The sequence below is a fragment of the Crotalus tigris genome, unplaced genomic scaffold, assembly GCF_016545835.1.
Source record: "Crotalus tigris isolate CLP2741 ecotype Arizona unplaced genomic scaffold, ASM1654583v1 scf7180000019100.1392032, whole genome shotgun sequence".
Taxonomy (NCBI): Eukaryota; Metazoa; Chordata; class Lepidosauria; order Squamata; family Viperidae; genus Crotalus; species Crotalus tigris.
The window spans coordinates 684534-706612 of record NW_024097375.1 but is presented as its reverse complement, the minus strand read 5'-3'; the positions used below and the strand labels follow the sequence as shown (position 1 = coordinate 706612).

At 39.2% G+C, this 22079-nt stretch overlaps 1 protein-coding gene across 2 annotated transcripts in view; it reads left to right on the top strand.

The window, feature by feature from the left end:
• The window catches only part of PIGG (phosphatidylinositol glycan anchor biosynthesis class G), a 70945-nt gene extending 49725 nt beyond the window's left edge, over positions 1–21220 (top strand). Inside the window, exons 12-13 of one of the 2 annotated variants that reach the window (XM_039359697.1) lie at positions 10442–10605; positions 20588–21220. In XM_039359697.1, coding sequence (XP_039215631.1) covers positions 10442–10605; positions 20588–20804 — 381 coding nt within the window. In that variant the 3' untranslated portion in view covers positions 20805–21220. The remainder of the gene's footprint in view (positions 1–10441; positions 10606–20587) is intronic. The other variant, XM_039359698.1, reaches the window with a different exon arrangement.
• Positions 21221–22079: the final 859 nt, after the last annotated feature.

Here is a 22079-nt window from a genome sequence, read left to right as displayed (position 1 = left end):
TTGCCACTTAAATTGACCAAATGTTACTAATTTTTTCTCAGTCAATAAGAATTTAAGAAATTTTTGCATTAGGAAATCCTAAAATGCAGATAATCCTTTTCTGGAGTAGAAAATGTTGAAATGTGAGAATATCTTTGGAATATATAACTAAACTGTTTCTGGATAAAATTTGCTAGTTTCACTAGTTAAAATTTTAAAACTAAAACACAGTTTTTTACTGTCTACCTCCCCATTAAATGAAGGAATCTCTTTATATTTTATGTTAGCTGCATCTATTTAAAACACAATTCTCTTCATTTATTATTGGATTGCAGTGATATTTCAGAATAAACTGACAGTTTTAGAAAAAAAATCATGCTGTCACACACTTGTAGTACAGTTTTAAATTTAGGAGTTATGTTTTCAGAATATTGTCAGACTCAGTTACCCTTAGCAGCTTTTGTCTAGAAATAAAAGGAACCAAACAATTTTGAACTACTTATATTTTGTGTGCCTCCAGCTATCAAAGCCTTTTATTTGATATATTAATCTATACAGACTTATATTTTCATATGGTATTTAATAACCTAATCTATTACTGACTTCTCCACATCTTTCCTTGGGGCACTTAGCTAATGAACCAGATGTGTTTTGGTGACAAATAAGAATCTCTTTAGAGGTGAAGATGAATGAACACATCTAGCGAATTAAAAAACATTGCTTATATCTTTTCCTTCCTATTTTCTGCACTTCAGGGATAAAAATTTAGAGTGTTAAAGTTATATGGGACATACCAACCTAATATAGGTTAGAAAGAAATATGGATGGCAAAGAGGAAGAGAAAAATGGTATGGCTAACAGCCCAATTAGTGTGCACGCGAGACTCTTCTGAGCCTGTAGTTCTGTACTTCTTCACTTATTTTGCTACCATCAACATGCTGCAATCTGTAATTCCTTTATATTGAGTTCTAGCTTCATAAAACTTCAGTGCTTAGCATGAAGCTTTCTGTCAGGCCTATTGCCTCTATGTGCAGAGAAATTTTGGCAAAAAGAATTCTTGTTTATGATCAGAATATTAATGTCAAGAGTTCCACTTTGTGATAATCTAGCAGTGGCTTTCCTGCTATGACAAATAGCTTCTGGTATTGATTTTGAAAGGCTCTCCGGCAAGGCATCTGCAATGGGTCTTCCTAACATAAAAGAACTTGAGTGCAAACTAATCCACTGAGATTGTTTACAGATCTTCTGCAATGTAATCTTACACCATTGTATTTGAAATGTTTTTATGTAGTATTTTCTACATGAGATTTTTTTTTAAATTGAAATTGTAACAATAAGCATACAAACTAAAATAGAACCAAAAAGGAAAAGGAAAAAAAAGGAGAGGTAAAAGAAAAAGCTGAAGCGCAAAGGAAAATGAAGAGGTGTAGGTAAAGAAAGAAGAACTGTAGAAAGAAGAACATATAAAGAAGTGTTTTCCCATCTTCTTTAAGGCAGATATAAGTACAATATTATTTTTTAACCTCTTTCTCTAGGATTACATCACGACTCTCTGTATTCTATCCTATCTAATCATCATGAGCATAAATCACAAGTTCATTTTTTTTCTTTTTTAAGCAAAACATCCATAAGGAGTTTCCAGGCATCAGTAAATGTAGATATCGGCTTTTCTGTAATCAAAAAAGGCAGTTTAGCCATTTCAGCAAGTTTTGTCATCTTTGCCAATCAGCCCTTTATTGTGAAATCTTTCCATTTTGGGCATACAATAATCTCATTGCAGTTATCCTATATAAAAAGAGCGTTCCACGGCTACTTTCTAAATGTTTATCCCAGGAGGATAAGTTCTGCTTTCAGTTGAATATTAATACTTAAAAACCTCTGAATCACTCTATATATTTGTGCCCAAAATTTTATAGTTTTTTTCCACATCCACCAAGCATGATAAAATGACCATTTGTTCACTTTTCCAACATCAATTTGATGTGTCTTCAGACATTCTAGATAATTTTCCTGGCGTCATATTCTAACAGTATAAAGTTCCCTCTAAGATTGTAACATAATGTACATTTCAGTCTTTTCAACCACATAACAGTGTTTCTTCATTGCTCTTATCTTTGTATCTTTATTATTTCTTGTCTATAAAATGCTTCTTATGCTGAGAGTCAAAAAGATATTTTCAGGCACAGCCTGGATTTGTATCTTTCCATATTCTCAATGTCTAATGCAGTGATTTTTGAAATCTACGTTAACCTTGACTTTATTGCACCACAAGTGTCCATGCCGCCCAAATCTTAGGTCATGTTTTTCTAACTCTAAAAGTCTTTTATTTCTCAGCAATTCCCAAACCAAACAACAAGCTGCAAAATACAATTTCAGATCAGGTAGACCCAGTTCTCCTCTTTCCTTTGCACTTTGTAACATATTTAACTCGTGGCTTTTTCTTTTGCCATACAAATTTAGATACATCTTTTTTGCCATTAATTAAATGGTATACCAGTTGTCAAAACAGGGTATTATGTGAAGCAAAAACATCATTGTAGGCAAAACATTCATTTTGATCATAGAGATCGTCCCCAACAGTGACAATTGTAGTTTCTCTCATCTTAGCATGTCCTTTTTAATGTCATTCCATGTCTTAGCATACTTGTTTTGAAATAACATAAAATTCATATTTGTCGTTCTTACTGCAAGGCAAATGTTTTATTTTTTTCTCAATCTTAAAACGGTTTTCTTCATCAGTTCTATTTGACCCTTTGGTTTCATTACTTTTGTTAACATTTTTTTTCTTCTGATTATTAATTTTAAAATCTTCTAGCATACAAAATAATTTTAACCTTCCTTTAATATCTTTTCAAAATCACTTTCAGCAAATGCTCTTACTTTATAAATTTCCTCTTTTAATCTTTACTCCATCTTGCAATTCTCTCGTCTTGTATTAATACCAACAGGAGTGGAGACAAAGGGTATCTTTGTTTGTCCCTTTTTGTATCTGACGGGGTTTTGTTAATTCTCCATTAACAATTTGTGCTTTCTGTGAGTTGTAAAATGATCATAGAATCGTAAGAGCTAGAAGGGACCTTGGCGGCTTCTAGTCCATCCCCCTGACCAATACAGGAGTCCTCATATCATCTCAAACAAATGGCTGTCCTTCTATTCTGGAAGCAAGCTGTTCATTGCTTAATAGTTCTTACTGCAAGGGAATTGTTCCTTATGTCCAGGTTGTATCGCTCTCTTGGAAGATCGCTCTTTTGGGAACTACTGTTGAGCCAGGAACTGTCTATCCCAGGGGTAGGCAACCTCGGCTTTTTTATGACTCGTGGACTTCAACTCCCAGAATTCCTGAGTCAGCATAGCTGGCCTATCCTGTACCAATGCATCTAATTTTTCCTACCTAGAAGGAGGATCTTAGGTTTCTTGACACCAAACTGCATCTTGCTAGATAGGGCTTGAGGCTTGAGTCTTGTCAGGTTTACCCATTTAATAATATTCTTTCCAAAACTTTAAACAGTTCAAATTGTCAAAGGCCGCCTCTGCATCTAAGGAAATCAATGTAGTTTGTTTTTCATTATGTTGCTAGAAATATTCCAAACTGTCCGACCCATTTCTAGTATTAACCCTCAGCTGTGTTTTGGGTAAAACACCCCATTGATCTTAACGAATAAATTCTTCAAAAGTATTTTCAATCTATCGGCCAAAACCATTGGAAACAATGTGTAATCATTATTCAGTGAGAGTCAATAGTTTATAGAAATCAGCTCTTGGCCCTCTTTAAGTATTAATGCTATATTAGCTTCTTTCCAGCTGTCCAGCTTCTTTCTCCTGGGTGAAATAGAATTCATCATATTTTGTAAAGGTTGTAAGAGTTCATTTTCAAAACATTTGTAATAAGAAGCTGTAAACCTCCTGATCCAGGCATCTTTTCTGTTTTAGTCTTTTTTTCCTAACTTCACAGACTTCATGGTCTGATTTTATGTCTCTGTAGCCTTTGGTAAATTTTGTTTCTTTAAATATTCACCATTTTCTCCAGGGAAATTTCTTGTCCTTTGTATCAATTAGAGTAATATGGATAAAACATTTTTGCATGTTTACATTAGGTGCTTTTACAGTAGTTTCCTCTTGTAATTTTAATAGTATCTTTTTCTTTTTGTAATTTATATGTCAGCTATTTCAGTGGTTTGTTTGCAGACTCATATTTTTTTTTTGCATACTTAATTTTTATTTCCATTTTGCTTCATGTTATCAAAGACAACGGTCACTGTAGAAGCTTACTTTGTTGGGTAATACTGGAAGCTTCTTTAATTTTTCTTTTTACCTCATCCCAAAGAGCTTGTATTTTCTCTCGGCTCTTCTTTTTAAATTGGATAGTTTACTATTATGTTGTATAAAATATCACGAGAGCTTTACTTGCATCCTAAATCATCTCTAGGGCTGTGTCTTTGTTAAGTTGACGCAATCTGCGGATCACCCATTTCCTTCAACAAATATGCACACTAATGTACACAGGCAAATATTTACAAACCCAAAACATATTGGTTGCAGATACTTACCTAAAGAAATCCCTCCCCATCCTGTCTTAATATTCACTCTGCTTCAAAGTCAGGTAACAGGATTGGACTTTGAAGTGCAAGTCACTCACCCTTCTTTCCTCATAATCACCAGTCCAATTCAACCCATATTTCTCATCTCCAGCAGAGATTGTCTGGGATCCATTCCCGCCTTCAGTGGCCTCTCATCAGCAGTGCATCGCACGCCCTTAGAGCCTCGTGTAGTGCTTTTCATCACTGGAAGCCTTACTTTGCAGGGAACTCCCAAAGTAAAAACTTCCCTGAGCAAATCAAAATCCCTCCAAGTGTACTTTCAAATGGGTTCGGAATCGGAGAAGCAAAAGGGAGGTAAAACGACAAGCCTGCAAAGCGGCAGGAGCAGATTGTGAGCGATTGACCACCTCTCGTCTCAGGCTCCTGATCCTGGCACCTGACTACCGTAGCCAAAACCTGGCTCACTCAGAGCAATGAAATCATTTTGAAGATACGACATGATTTTATCTCCTTTCAAGCAATAATACAGCGCCTACTGGACTCCCCACAAAGCTTTGGCACTTTTCCAAGCAGCCATGAGCAACAGCAGAACCTGAGCTTGTATATGTTTGGCATCTCACATTGCAAAGGCAAACAAAGAAAGAGGCAGACGTAGTGGAAATTACAGCACGATATAAGAATGTTTAGATAAATCCATATGTGTGACATTATTTATCCCTCCCTACTAGATCAGCATGCTTGCCGCACTATCTTTGAGACATGGTCAGTGAATTTGGTTTACTGGACCTTAGACTGAGCCTTTCCCCGTTTCAAATTCAGGATCAATTCAGTTTGTCATGAATGTTTTCTTACAAAGGTACCTTTAGCAGTCCATAATTTTGGGAGGGGGGGGTAGGTGGGGAACAGATCTTGGAGATTTGGTACATTTGTATGGGGGGGGGGTAGCATCACCACAGTATACTGCCGTGAGGAGGATCTGAAATGTAATGTTTCAAACATGAATGTAATTGTGCTTACACAGAAGTAGAGTGAAGGATTTTAAATTATAAACAAAAAAGAGAAAAAAAATTAGGATAGATAGATGTATTTGTGTGTATTAGCAGAATGCTTACTCCAAATGGGAAAAAAAAGGATGGATAGGATTAAGGATGAATGAGTGAGCCGAATAAAAAGCTAAGTGACCAGCCTCAAATAAATTCATGAGGTTTGGTCACAGGAGAGTTGAATTTAAAATGAAATATTTAAAGAAAAAATGAGAGTCAAAAATAATAGAAATATTGGAAAGTTCTGATAGCACGGAGGTGATAATTTTCTGAGAAAGAGATGTAAGCTTAACAAAGGAGGCTGCTGAAATGCTGTATGATTATGGTGGAAGAAAAGAAAACTCTAGAACCATATGCAAATGGTCTTGGTGTGAATTAGCTTTAGAAATGACTACGGAGGCCTTTGAGACCTTTGAACTATGGTGCTAGAGAAGACTCCTGCGAGTCTCCTGGACTGCAAGGTGATCAAACCGGTCAGTCCTAGAGGAGATCAACCCTGACTGCTCTTTAGAAGGCCAGATCCTGAAGTTGAAACTCAAGTACTTTGGCCACCTAATGAGAAGGAAGGACTCACTGGAGAAGAGCCTAATGCTGGGAAAGATTGAGGGCAATAGAAGAAGGGGACGACAGAGAATGAGGTGGCTGGATGGAGTCACTGAAGCAGTAGGTGTTAACTTAAATGGACTCCAGAAGATGGTAGGGGACAGGAAGGCCTGGAGGAAGGTTGTCTATGGGTTGCGATGGGTCGGACACGACTTTGCAACTAACAACAACATGGAGATTCTTGATCACTAGGTCATGTTTGTCCCAAAGGTGCTTTTGTAAAAGGCAAATTGGACGTTCTTGGTTTGTTTGTTTTTTTCTTTGAAAACATTTTACTTCTGATCCAAGAAGCTTCTTTGGACGAGACTGAAGAAGCTTTTTGGACGAGAAGCAAAACATTTACAAACAAAAAACAAAAACAAAGCTGCTTTTTGGAAAAACACCTTTGGGCTAGCTTTAGATATATTTTAGTTTTTCTTATCTTGTATCTTTAATTTCTTTGGCTTGCTATTTCTTAGTTTCTTTTTATGCTTTGCATAACATTTTTTTACCCTGAAGGCGAATATGTGTATGGATATGTACTCTATGTATATTATCAAGTCCTTTCTCAATTGTAGCTAGAAACTGATGTGTGAAAAGCATATGCTCTCAGGGCTTTTCTCCAGACACACAGCTGCCCTGTTTATGCTGTAAGGTGTCGTGGCTTGTACTTTATTTCTCCATGAAGACAAAAATGTGACACAGACTGTTATCATAAGCTGGTACCTTGCAAAGAAAGGGGTGCATTATTCTTAAAGACTCAGAGAGGTTTTGTACTATCTTAACTGTCAAGCTGTGAGACTCTCCCTGTGTGTTTCTGTATGTGTGTATACAATTCAGGCAGCATAGAGGCCATACCCTTGGGGGTGATTTGTGAATATAGCTCTCAAAGTAACAGGGAGAAAAATAGAATGTTGTTTTACCAAAATGTCATGTACTGTACTTTTCCTATTTCTACTGATAACAGAAACATTAACATTAAAAATTAATGTCCTGCCTTTTTTTTTAATGCATGTTCAAAAATATATAATGCATTAAAGAAAGCATCCTTCCACTTCGGCCCTCCGTGATGGAAGATACTAGTGGTGGGTATAGCAGATCGATTTTCTGTGACAGCTGGTTCTGCCCCCCTGGTAGTTTATCTTTTCTGAAGACAAGATTTGTGTGTGTTCCTCAGTTTATAGGGTTGAAGGCTGATATGTTCCTGGAAATGGAATTGGCATGGTATAGCTTTAATATTTAAAATGTAATATCTGAACAGCATATAATTTACCCTCAAGCCTTTCTGTGAAATCAAATGGAGAACTAAAACTTCTTGCAATTTAAACATTTTCAGTCTTTAAATAAAATGAATGCATACAGATATGTTGGCTTTTGTTTAATATTGAACAGAATTTCTTCCCTTAAAATAATAATAAAAATCATTGATATCTAATATTGTTCTCTGTCGTTGTTGATGGCTGATTTTCCACAGAGAGAGATCTATTGATTGAGGGATTATTTTTTAGTTTCCTTTGCCATCCTATAGTAAGCATGAACAGTTCCAGAATCAAGATTCTCCTTTGTGTCTTTACCTATAATCTTCCATGTGTGAGCCAGTGCAAGGCAAATAGAAATGAAGAGAATAATTGTTGAAGGTTGAGATGGACTTAACATCAAGATAGTTTGGAGCCAAATTTTCTTAATATCCCGAACTGCTGTTTATTGAATCCATAACTCTGGGATGCACAACTTTTTCGAGACTAGTGGCAACACTTTGAAGGTAGGGTCTTGGCAGCATTTTCTGGCAAAATAAATAAATAAATAAAAAGGTCAAGTATCGGAATAACAAAGTCTGTAATACAAGGTATGCTACCTGCTCTTACAATTGGCATATAAATGGCATTCCTACTAATGATACATGCACATAATTTTTAAAATTTAAAATTGTAGGGTTTTTTTTCCTAATCATCTTATAGCTAGGAAGAAACAATGGAAATATATAATTGTTGAGCTCTAATGCATATCTTGATGGCAATAATTTTGTTCTGGCTGCAATAAGATCATGCAAGATTATGAGGTGAGTCTTAATATGCTGTGGAATATCGTCCGGCACTTACATCAACAATAATAGAAGACCCTTTTAGCTTATTGAATTCAAATCTTAAGAATTATGCTTTGCATTCCCCAGAATGCATCAAATTCACTTCTACTTTTGGAACCTATCTTATATTTTCTTAGAGGATCATATGAGGCCTTGCAGATTAAAGTACTGGCTGAAATTAATCTTTCTAGAAGGAATGTTGGCCCACATAATCCTAGATGATAAAATTGTTTCATCTCAAAAAGAAAGACATAATTGCGGCCTTATATTATTGTGGTGTGTCTTCACAATTCTTGATGATCCTGGGTTTTGAGAGAGCTTGACCAGAGAAATAAAAATAAAATTATTATTATTGTAATAGTGGCTTCTGTTGGTCAGTTTTAACATCTAGCTCCTTTAATAACTTCCTCTTTGTCTTTGTATAAAATAACTTTCTCACTGTTTAGACTTAGTTGTCTGCCATCCTAGGTTCTGGAGAATTTTGTTTTATAACATTCGATCTCAAGGTTTCTAGCACCCCCAATGAGGCAGTTAAGACAGTGCTGCATACTGTATATGTTGCTGTGCTATCCTCTGCGTCGTCGAGCCTGGCAGTCTGAATTAATAGGTCTCTTACGGGCTTACTGTTTAGCTCATCCAGAAGAGTTGAATGCTTTCTTTTTGCTATGGATTAATCCCCAGACATATATATATATATATATATATATATATATATATATATATATATATATATATATATATATATAGTCTGAGGTTTTCGCGGGTGTTTGTATGTAGGTCTTTGGTTGTTCGGGTTTTCTCCCGCGTAAAATTGGAAGTGTCTTGGCGACGTTTCGACGAAGTCCCATTCGTCATCTTCAGGCTGGTGTTTTTAGCTTCGTGCTTTGAGCAGCAATGTGTGGTCTTAGCTGTTTCTTCCTTTTAACTGCCAGTGGGGTATGAACTGATTGGGTGGGAGCTTGGCTGTGTTCTGATTGGGTGGAGGTGTGTTCTGAATGGTTAGGGGCTTGGCTGTGCTCTGATTGGCTGGGGGAGTGTTCTGTTTGGTTGTGCTCAGGTTAGTCTGAGTTGCAGAGGGGTTTAAGATTTTGGGGTTAGGGAGTCGTTTGTCAATAAGGGCAGGTTTCCAAATGGCTGGTAGGCGGGAGGTATCATCTCGCTTGTTCATGCTGTGTGGGCGTTTTTCTATCTCGATAGAAGATATATGTTTTTCGAGATAGAAAAACGCCCACACAGCATGAACAAGCGAGATGATACCTCCCGCCTACCAGCCATTTGGAAACCTGCCCTTATTGACAAACGACTCCCTAACCCCAAAATCTTAAATCCCTCTGCAACTCAGACTAACCTGAGCACAACCAAACAGAACACTCCCCCAGCCAATCAGAGCACAGCCAAGCCCCTAACCATTCAGAACACACCTCCACCCAATCAGAACACAGCCAAGCTCCCATCCAATCAGTTCATACCCTCACTGGCAGTTAAAAGGAAGAAACAGCTAAAACCACACATTGCTGCTCAAAGCAAGAAGCTAAAAACACCAGCCTGAAGATGACGAATGTGACTTCGTCGAAACGTTGCCAAGACACTTCCAATTTTACGCGGGAGAAAACCCGAACAAACAAAGACCTATTATATATATATATATATATATAAATATATATATATATATGTATATATAAATATAATAATATATATATTATATATATATATTTATAGTAATATATATATATATAAAAGTTGCCCCATTTTGTGCACTTGTGAATGCTGTAAGAGAACTCTGTTGGAACACTGGAAAAGTTTATTTGTTGATTTCTTCCTCTTTTGACCTAGTTTATTGCTATCTGTATTAATCATCTGATTCTTAGTACATGAGCTCTTCATTAGCTTTTTTAATGGTTCAGTTGGATTTTTGGCTTTCATTGTATACAGACTAATAGGAATAATAAGTCTTTTGCCTACTGTAATTCCCTCCCTCCAAACAGTCTTTGTTACAGGTGCCTCTAGATGTCAGAGGGTTAAAGAAAATAACTATATAAATTAAAATAGAGTCCCTGTGGTTGAAGTTTTTATCGGAATTAGGGCCTGATTGAGTTTTCATGTTTCTATTTTCCTGTCCTTTTCCCTTTTCACAGATGCTTTTACCTTACTAGGCTGTTGAATTCTACAATATATTCATTGATTCTCTTTTGTTCACTGTCCCCTTTCTCTTCCAGGGGAATTCAAACGGCATTGCTTCTGTGGATGTTTCAGCTGGCTTTGTTGGACTAAACGACTATGTAGAAATTCCTGCCATTTTTCTTACTGCACTTGCAACCTACTCAGGCCCCCTGCTATGGGCCATTCATTTGTTGTGTTATTTGAGTTCTGAAGTGGACAGGTAAACTTTTTATATCATTTTATTTTATTCATATAGCCGCCTATCTTAAGGTAATCCTCTCAGTAATATTTAAAAAAGCAGAATGAATAAAACTTACCAACCCCATGACAACATCGCATATCCCAGGTGCAGTACCGCAACATCACATCAACTCCCCATGCTTTTACATTCACTTCTGCCGTAGTGCGGAAGCTGGATGAAGGAGCCAGGTCTTCACCATCTTCCAAAAGGCTAATAGGTCAAGGGCTTATAGATGGCTTATACAGTAAATAGGCCCATATATTAAATCATACCATTTCTGAATGCTGAGAGTTAGCTGGTGCATGTTGCTATGAGCTAGCCAAGTAAGAGGTGTCTTCAAAGACAGCTTGTTACGTGCCTGATCTCAGCCTCGTTTTGGACGAGATAATAAGTCGCAAGAGTCATTTTGTGGTGAGTTGGGCGGCTATACAAACTTGTTCAATAAAATAAATCACTGGCTTGGGGAGAAGAATTGGCGGTAAACAGGAAGACTGCCCATTGATTTCTTTTCTTTTCTTTTTTTAAAGAATCTGTTCAGGAAAGACTCTTACAAATAAATGATTTGAGGAAATAGGAATTCATGTTGAAGAAAATTGGTTGGCAGGGGAATATTCCTGCTTACTGATTGTCTTCCTTGAAATGTTCTCTCAGGCCTCTATCTTAGTATCCCAAATATCGAGCTGATGGTAAAGGAGGGGGACTCAGTAGAGGACAGCAGGAATCTGGTGATATTTAAAACTCTATATAAATTTGCCAGGGTCCTTCAAGCACTGGGGCCCAGTTAGCTATTCTATTCCCTTGCCAGTTTTCCTCTGGAAAAGCAGTGGGGAATGGAGTTACTGCAGTGGCAGCAGCTATAATTTTTCACATTCAGTTCAGATAGATACAGATAGGAAGGATTTACAGCTGACTCTTAAGTTTGATAATATTGATTGCTGATGTCAAAGCTTTCTCATCAAAATCTTTTGCTTTAAGTTCTTTTATTTGGGGAAGGAAAAAGGTGTGCATATAAACCAAATAAAAATTGGCCATAGCAAGAGAAAGAAAGAGATTGGTTTTGTTTCAGCCTGAGAACAGGGATATCTTTACTATGATGAACATAAGGGGTGCGTACATATACTTTTTTAAATATTTATATCTTTGCTCTTAAAGTAGTACAGTACCAGCCCTATTTATTTGACGATAATGATGTTCTTTTGCACAGCATGTGGCACGACTGCAGTGCAATCTTACACCTACTTTCCTGACTTACTGTATTCAGCAGAATTTACTGTATTTATTGAGATTTCCATTTGAGTAGAAAGTGAAGCTTTTTACATAATTTATACATGCACTTTCAGCATAAATTTATATTTCCAGTGCAGCTTATCAAATTAGTCAGAAGCAATAAAAGGTTCTAAAGGAATTTAAAAAAAAAACAAATCCAAATAAGTAACAAAGCAAGCAGTTCTTCATTATATAATATTTTTTAAAAACTAGCAGTTCTGAAAAATCTGACCCACTGTAGGTGTTATGCTTGATTCCTAAATTATGGTAATCACATTATTGGGAAAGTCTTTCTGGGAAGACATTCTATAAAGTGTATTACTAAAGTAGTAGTACTTTGCCCAGCTTCACCTGGTGTGTCACCTGTGCTTTTTCTTGAATGAGAAGATCTTGCAATGGTGATTCATGTTTTCATTGCCATCTATCTTGACTACTGCAGTGCTCTTCACATGGGGTTGCCTTTAAATACCATCTGAGGCATCAACTGGTAGTGAACCAGGTGCTCGCCAGCAGTTATCACTAGGAGCACGATATCTCTAAGGCAGGGGTGTCAAACTGCCAGCCCACGGGCCGGACGCATCACCAGGAAACCGTGCCCACCCCATTGCCGGCAATGGGGAAAAAGCTCCGATACGTGACGTTGCGAGTTTGACATGTCTGCTCTAAGGTGTAATGTAAGCTCTACATTGGTTGCCAGTAGCTTTTGGATGCAGTTTAAAGTGCTGGTGTTAACCTATAAAACTCTTTATGGCCCGGTGCTAGGCCATCTGTAGAACCACATTTCCTGACTGAAGGAACTATTAAACTATTAAAAATGCACAGGGAGAAGCAACTGATTGTTCCCTACAATCAGAGCTGTAATGGCTCAGTGGTTAGAGTGCAGTATTGCAGGCTGACTCTGCTCACTGCCAGGAGTTCAATCCTGACTGGCTCAAGGTCGACTCAAGGTTGTTTTCCTCCTTCTAAGGTCGGTAAAATGAGGATCCAGATTGTTCAGGGCAATAAGCTGACTCTGCAAACCACTTAGTGCTGTAAAGCACTATGAAGTGGTACATAAGTCTAAGTGCTATTGCTGTTACTATTGCTACTTTCTGGAGATCAAATTGACCAATAACATCTTGTTAGGTGCAGAAAATGTGGTTTCTTGGTGATAGCCCCTGTGTTATGGTTCCGGCTAATGAAACACTTCAAAGAACTTCCAGGCATTTATTTTCCTAAAAGTTAGTGATTGTTACAAAATGTTGGCACATGCATAACGGAGGGATGCTAGGATCTAAGTTTTCTTCCTCTGAGCAGTTAAATTATCAACATGTTCCCTCCTTGAATTAGACGTCATATATCACATTATCCAATTAGTGTGAAGGTCAAATGTTTCTTTCCTCTTTATTTCCCGCCTTTACCCCCACCCCCTTCTGCTCTGTATTAACCCCATAAATACCAGACAGTTTTACATATTGTCAAAAGCAAGAATATACAATATTGTAGCGTTGACACCCTGGCTGTGGAATGATAGCCCCACCTAGATCTATTTTACTCCTATTCAATATATAATTAGATTAAATCTACTTTACTCTCATTCAATAGGTGATTGGATTGGATTGGATTGGATTGGATTAGATTAGATTAGATTAGATTAGATTAGATTAGATTAGATAAGATTAGATTGACAGATACTTGCAAATGGTTAAAGACCTGATTGTTCTCCTAGGTTTTGGGTTAGAATCCTGGTTTAGAATTTTATTTTGTTCTTTTCATATTATGGAGTTGGTCTTCTAGTGGTTGTATTTCTTTTCTTTGCTATATGCTGTTCTAAATTCTCTTTTTAACTGTAAGCTATCCAAAGTTGTTGCGAAGTCGGAATCCCCCTGAAACATAATTAAATAATAAATAAATTCCCTGTACAAACCCTGGATGATGTTGAATGCTGTTCAGAAATCCTACAGAATATGCAGGGCTATCTTTCCCCTTTTGCTTGGAGCAGATCATCCCTCGTGGCAACCCCCAAGGCAACTTGTTTTCAGATCCAGGCTACAATCCAGACAGAAATGTGTAAGATACCTCCACACCTGCAGCATTTTAAATCTCCAGACCCTTTAGAGTTGTACTCATGCTGCTCCATGAGTGCCCTCACCAATGATTTCGAGAGTTTAGCCAACATGCCTCTCCCCCCCCCCCAGTTCTCTCGAGCTGGCTAATGGAGCCTGCAGAAATCCTCCCTTTTTTGTTGTTGTCTTAGTACGAGGAAACAAAAAAGCAAAACTCCTCAGATCCACCAGCAAAGAGGATAGGACAACAGAGCCTTGCCTATAGAAACATTGGGTAGGTGAAGCAAATCAGGGCAAGTTCTCATTAATGGGAAACTATCCACCATTCCATAGCTGTAGAGAAAACACTGGAATATAGATTAAATGGTTGCCTCTGGAGTAGTAGTTGAACTGGAAATTCAGATGCAGCTGTTAAAGATTTCCCCCAAACCAATGGTGATGATCCAGAATTGATACAATTTTTATGTGTGAAAGAGCCTTTGAGAACCTTGTAAATCAGAGGTCCCCAACCTTTTGAGAACCAGGGACCGGTTCCATGAAGAGAGGTTTTTCCGCAGACCGGAGGGTGCATGGTTTTGTGTGCTGCCTGCATCCCACAGATGGGGCTTTGCTTGTTTGTGTGGACCGGTTGCTGGCATGCCGGGGCCCAGTACCGGTCCGTGGACCGGGGGTTGGGGACCCCTGTTGTAAACAACCCCTTGTGTTAGTCATTCTTCTCTCCGTATTGCACAAAGTGAATGAATTGCCTAGAGGAGAAAGTATATTATTTTGGAAGCTTTCTGGTTCACAGTTTAATCTCACTATCACACTAGCTACATCGAATAATTTTTTTTATTTTCTACTTTCAGAAAATAAGAGCGTACGATTTCACTTGAATTAATGCAGATCACAATGGCTCTCTTTTTTTCTTATAATACCTGACACCAAGAGAGAGAGAGAGAGAGAGAGAGAGAGAGAGAGAGAGAAGAAGAGCTGGTGTTTTCACTTTATGGCTGATAGGAAATCATTTTTATTTTAGGCTTACAGCAACTTTTTCCTCTTCATATGGTTCCCTTTAAATCTCATGGCTTGTACATCTAGTGACACATGATTTGGTTTACCAAAACCCTTTGGTATGTCATCTTTGCAGACCTATTGGACGCCTACTGTGCATTAGAAAGCTTGCCTTTGTGCCTGTAATACTGTTTTGCATTACAAAACCTGCAGCATTCTCCCCCCCCCTCCTCCAGCCTTTTGTTAAATTTAATAAGCTGTTTTTTGGGCAGTGTGCAATTCCAGTTTTAGCTGCAAAGCCAGCATATGAATGTCCTGTCGAGATGCAGAAGCTGTGGTGTCACAGTCCCCATAGCAGTCACCACCATGGAATCACAAAATATTTATTCATGATGGTGTCAGTGCTTCTCATATAGATGAGCATGTCCAGGATCTCATTAGCTAACTTAGGTTCAGCAATAGGCTAAAATTGTCAGGGGAGGAAACTTGAAAACAGCATTGAAAAGGCTGCATGTCAGGTATCAAATTGCAGCAGATCCCGTCTCTCTTTTATTTTTCCCTATTCCACCCCATACCAGGCACTTGGGAGAGAGATGTTGACTGTTATTCTGAGAACTGAGACAATAAAATGCATACATTTCTGATACACTTTTTAGAGTTGTAGCTATAAAAGTGGCTAACAAAATGTTTTAAAGAACCTGGAAATGTATTTCTTATTATTGTCTAACACTTAACCTCTCCTCTAGGTATGAAGGGTGAGAAAATAGAATTCTGGTCTAAATTTGACAAATATAAATAATTTTTAAGGTTGTCTAAATCCATGCTCTGCTGCTATCTCTGTCCAGTTTGTAGCACGCATATATATTCAGATGCCTTTGTGCTAGATGACACGTGTATTAAGTCTAGTGCAACCTGAATGGACCTCCTAGTGCAGGCATGTCAAACTCGCAACGTCATGTGACGTCGCGTGACGTATCACATCTTTTTTCCCATTGCCGGCAATGGGGTGGGCACGGTTTTAGTATGATGCATCCGTCCTGCAGGCCGGCAGTTTGACATGCCTGTCCTAGTGTGTTTTGTAGCTGGTAAAATGGTGACTCTACAAACAAGCTACTACAAGTTCTACAAGCTCTACAACAGGGGTCTTCAAACTTTGCCCTTTTATGACTTGTGGACTTCAACTCCCAGAATTCCTCAGCCAGTGTGCCTAGCTGAGAAAGTCTGGGAGTTGAAGTCCACAAGTCATAAAAGGGCAAAGTTTGAAGACCCCTGCTCTACAAGCTCTACAAACATTTATGAGAATTGAAGGGCTGAAGTCATTGTTTCTGTTAACTGTTCCTTTTGAGTATATTGATGGGAGAGCAGGATCACCATGAGGGAAGAGTATGAATAGCTTACATGTTCTCAACTCTTGAAGAGCCAGTTGGTAGCAGCAGACCAGAGCCCAGTGAAGAACCAAATAGTGGAAGCTGAATAGAGAAAGCTTTGTGCCAGCTTTGAGGGTTAAGATCCTGATGAGTTAGCCTTCATTAATGAAATAGGATGGATGCATCTTTGCCAATTCTATTGAGGGGTTTTGCTCTCATAACCTTCTTGAAGTTTTCATGATCATTTTTAACTTTTCCAATTTAATCATGAGTATCAATTAAAAATCTTATCTGGTAATCTTGCACAAAGTCTTCCTATGTGGTACATGCAGAATAACGCTATTCACTATAACCTTCAAGTTTAAATTCCAGTGCTGCTTTATTTAGAGCAGTGGTTCTCAACCTTTTTAATGCCGCAACCCCCAACCGGTCGTAAGTCGAGGACTACTCAACTGGTGCAGCACCGTTTGCAGAATGGGACTTTTGGCGGGCTCAGCAGGGCAGAGACAGCCTGGACAATTCCTATTGGCTTTCAAAAGCCAATAGAATAAAAAGGAGTAGCACAGCTAAGGAAAGGGGGGGGGAAATGGCGGACTGCGTTGTTTGGCAACCCCCGTGAAATGGTCGTTCGACCCCAAATGGGGTCCCGACCCACTGATTTAGAGGGCCTAGTTGCATGGGGAAAATGTGCATCTCACTTTTTACTTTGCGGGCCAGTGGGGGAGGAGAGTGGGTGGTTCTGTGCGAACGTGCAAGCGCGTACACAACTCCATTTATGCAAACGGGCAAGCATGCACTCTGCTCACACAAACGGAGCATGCATGCATGTGCTTGCCCGTTGCTTGTGCAAGTGGGGATGCGTGCATGAGTATGTGCTCACCTGCCGCTTCCGTGTCCCAGTTCTGAATGGCTCATGGCCCGGGGGGGGGGGGGTTGGGAGTCCTGTTGTACATAGACTTTTTTTTTAAAGGATGGGGTGCATCAAAGAAACCATTACCATAAAGTGTCACATTCCAAACATTGACCTTTTCTTCATTTACAGTTTTCAAAATTAATTTTAAAGTCTACATCATGGGTCCCCAACCCTGATATTGGAACCGGGCCGCACAAGTGGGGAGTGTGCAGGTGTGCGCTTGCAGCTCCACTTGCACAAATGGAACTGCGCATGCATGCCAGCCTGCCGCTCGCAGGGAATCATCCTCTCTCCCTTCCCTCCACTGGCTCACCAAACCGGAAAAGTTGGAGACTGCTGACCTGTATGATTGCTTTTTGATATAATTACTTTCCCCAGATTATCCTAAACCCAAGACAGCCTTCAGCCAGTCTTCTCAGAGATCGTGGCAATGCTTCTGCCTCCTTAATTTGACCAGGGAACGTCTGTTCCGTGTGAAAAGCATTAGGAGGCGTTTGCTTCACTCTGCTGTGTGGAGGGTCATTTGTCACAGATGAATGGCTAGCTGTTGTATCTAGGCGTCAAGCCATTAAGAAATAAATCCTTACCTAGTCTTGCCATAAGGATAGCTGGAAGATCAACCAAATATTATTTATTACTAGGATTTCTCTGTCATCGCTCTCTAAAATGGTGTGAGCACCATACAAGAAATAAAGTACTTTTAAAAAAGGAATAAACCAAACCTTGCGGGAGTTTTATATATGGACTAGACCTCTTCAGTACTACCAATTGTTTTCAGAGGCTGTATAATACAGTGCATGTCTTTCCTGGGCTCAAGGAAGATCCGGTCTCAAATCCCCCATCTAATCCTAACATACTACTAGTAGCACGAAGCTGACTTTAGCTGTCATAACGACTAAGCGTAGTTGTCCCAAGTTACTGTTCAGGTAGGAGATGGACTTGGAATTCAAAGACTGTTTGCAAAATGGAGAAGTTGGGGGGTGGCATTTTGGAAGAAGGTTGTGGCAAACTGCTTTTGTAATACTGCCAGGAATGCTTTATGAATGTAGTCATCAGGAATCAAGGTCAATGTAACATATCTTCATCTTTGATTGGTTGATACACATGACAGTATTGATGGACCACAGTGTGTAGTGGTTTCTTTTACAGTACTGCCCTGTGAGTAGCCATATCCGTGGACATTAAGGCTGTCAATGGTTATACTGTACAGTACAGTATATAATGCCTTCAAATTTGCTGTTGCTGTTGTCATTCCACGCTTTGGGTTTTTTCCTAAAAAAACTTACCTTGACCTCTCTAGGAACATACTACAAGGTAGCCCTTGTTGAGTGACTGCTTCACTTAGCAAGTGTTTGCAGTTACGACAATGATGAAAAAGTAACTTTATGATCACTCCTAACATCTGTGACTTTTGCAGGTCTCTATAAAGCAGACATGTCAAACTCGTGACATCACGTGACGTGCAACGTATCGGGACGGTTTTGCCATTGCCGGCAATGGGGTGGGCACAGCTTTCGTATGATGCGTCCAGCCCGTGGGCCGGCAGTTTGACACCCCTGCTATAAAGCAAAGGAAAGCTGAAGTAACATCAGAACTACAGTTGTGATTTCACTTAGCAACTACTTGACTGTGTCTCTGGTCCCAATTGTGGCCACTAAATAGGGATTATCTGTACCATCTAGGATAGTCTTGAGGTGCGTGTAGCATAGTTTTATGAAGAGAGAAAATTCATTGCAGGTCCATCCTTATTCAACACCCAGCTCTTGAAGGGAAGGGAATCAGCTAAGGTAGAGTTATGTCCCTATGCTGAGATGTCAGATTTGGGTACTTTGCAAACTTTTAGAAATATTTACCCCCACCCCACCCCAATGTCTTGCTACTTGTTGCTGTATCTGGCTTTTCAAGAATACAGGAGAATAGGAAGGTTTTTTTTCTTTTATTTATTCGATTTCTGGGCAGCTTTATAAATTATAAATTCTAAAACATATATATATATATATATATATATATATATATATATATATATATATATATATATATATATATATATATATATGTTTTATATGTTTTCTGAGGTTTTCGCGGGTATTTGTATATAGGTCTTTGGTTGTTCGGGTTTTCTCCCGAATATGTTTTATATATATATATATTGAAAAATTTCCATAAAAATACGACTCCTGGGCATGTTTATAGTATAAATAAAAATGTGACCACCAGGTGAATATAGATATAAAAACATACTTTACTAAAAGCTGCCGAGCTTTCGTTTGGGAACTCCAAACATCATCAGGGCTAAGAAGCCAGTAAACAGTGATGACTTAAATGGGTTTGGCTGACATTTGCACCCGGCTCCTGGACCGTGACACTGGTCCCGGCCAGTCAATTTGTGTTCCAGATGTTTCTTTGTTACTCTCCTTGCACTTCCTTCTATCGTTCCTCCGGATCACTCCTCCCACCCCTCCATTGCTAGCACCCATCTCCTCCAAGACCCCTTCATCCTTCTTTCCTCCCATAATATTAACTCTCATCCCCTTCCCCTTTTCATTGTCCACCCTGGGGGCATCTGGTTCTCCTCTGTTGGTATTGCAATCCTCTCTGGGATCACAGCCACACCCCCGCATTTCTCTCGATATATTAGTTGAGCCCCAGACTCAAATTTTTAAAGCCATACAAAAGGCTAACAGTGTTGGAGCTATTCTAATCTCAGAGGGGAGAATATTCCACATAGCAGAAAAGGCTTGACACTCTTTAACTAATGGGATTTCAACATCCTCAATCTTTTGAATTGAATGCACTGATAGAAACTCTTGGAAAAAGATGATTCCTCAAGTAATCCGATCCTAAGCTATGTAGGACTTTAAAGCCAACAACCAGCATCTTCAATTGCAACCGGAAACATACCGGTAGCCAGTGCAGCTCACGTAATAGTGGTGTTACATGTGCTGTGTATCTGGTATCATTTACTACTGACCAAGCTGCATTCTTCACCACCTGAAGTTTCTGAATGCTGCAGGATCCAATCTGGGTCAGTCATTGGGACCAGAGGTTTAGTCTTCTGAACTTTCAGACTTGTGCTGGAGCCCCATCCTCAAGGAACTTCTCACTCTCTCTTTCTGGTGAGAGAGAAGTTGCCTAAGGATGGGGTTTGTCACAGATCCCAACATTATCCTGGGACACATATTATTTGCCTTCATTCGTTTCCGACTACTCTTCAAGGGCAGTCCTACATATAACGCATTGCAGTAATCTAAGATGCAGTTTCATCTTTTGTTTTCTTTTCAACCAATACTTTTTAAATGGAGTATAAAATTTACCCCAGGACTAAAATGTAAAACAAATTGTGTTTAGTGCTCTTTTTTTTTTCTTAAACACTACAGGAATCCTGCAGCGATTGGTCATGGCTGTTTCTGTTACGCCCTGTTGCGTTCCATCCCAGTTGCGGTATATATTATTCTGATCACAGGACTGCGATACCATCTCTTTATCTGGAGCGTCTTTTCACCAAAACTTCTCTATGAGGGAGTACACACTTTCATCACAGCAGCTGTGTGCGCTTTCTTTACAGCAGTGGATCACCAGCGGCACAGAGACTGAAATCACTGGCCAGGTAGAATTTTGCCGTGCTTAATTTCTAACCAGGGATTGAGGTTTTACAGTGGAATGAATATTCTTGCTGCTAGACACCTAATGAACTCCAGAAATTAGTCTTTGATTTATTTTTTTCCCCTGTTTTTCTTGGCAAACTCATTTCATGCCATGGCTATGGGCGTGACAAGACCATCCTGAAGTGGCACTTGAAGTGTCGATGGCTGGGAGACAGAATGGCCAGGTTAGCTTTGTTGTATGAATATTGTACAATCACCTGCTTCCCTTTCCAGTGTCAGATATAGTGCCTTTCTAAATTTGGAATCCTTATACTGGGATCTGAAGCAGGGCGAACTTTGGAGTATGCTGGAATGTAATTAGGTTTAACTACAATTAAAAATCTACACTGACCAATTCCGTATGAATAAATGTGTTGTGGTTCTTAGCGTTAATCCTACATAATTACAGGGTCCTCTTGTTTTTGCATTGTGCTTTGCCTAGTCCCAGTGAAGCTATCAATGCAGTAAGAGTTGCTGTTTATCACTCCAGGTTGTTGCAGAGCTGGGCCATGCTTAGGACCGGGAGGGTTAGGATTAGGCTCAAAATCAACCAGCAAGCTTTCATGTCTAAGCAAGAACTAAATCTGGGTCTTCCTGCTCCTAGTGCACTATTCAACTCAACTTACAACAGTTATTTTAGTGACCGTTCCAAGGTACAATATCACTGAAAGAAGTGACTTATGACCATTTCTCACACTTATAAACATTGCAGCCTCCTCATGGTCACATGAAGAGAAGGAAGAGAAGGACGAGGGGTGACATGATAGCTGTGTTCCAATATCTCAGAGGCTGCCACAAAGAAGAGGGAGTCAAGCTGTTCTCCAAAGCGCCCGAATGCAGGACAAGGAGCAACGGATGGAAACTATCCAAAGAGAGAAGCAACCTAGAAGTAAGGAGAAACTTCCTGACAGAACAATTAATCAGTGGAACAACCTGCCTCCAGAAGCTGTGAATGCTCCAACACTGGAAGATTTTAAGAAGAGACTGGACAGCCATTTGTCTGAAATGGTATAGGGCAGGAGTAGGCAGCATTGGCTCTTTTATGACTTGTGGACTCAGCTTGGAAACCTCTCCCTTTCCCCTCAGCATTGCTGGCTCAGGAATTCTGGGAGTTGAAGTCCACGAATCATAAAAGAGCCAAGGTTACCTATCCCTGGTATAGGGTTTCCTGCCTGAGCAGGGGGTTGGACTAGATGACCTCCAAGGTCCCTTCCAACATCATCAT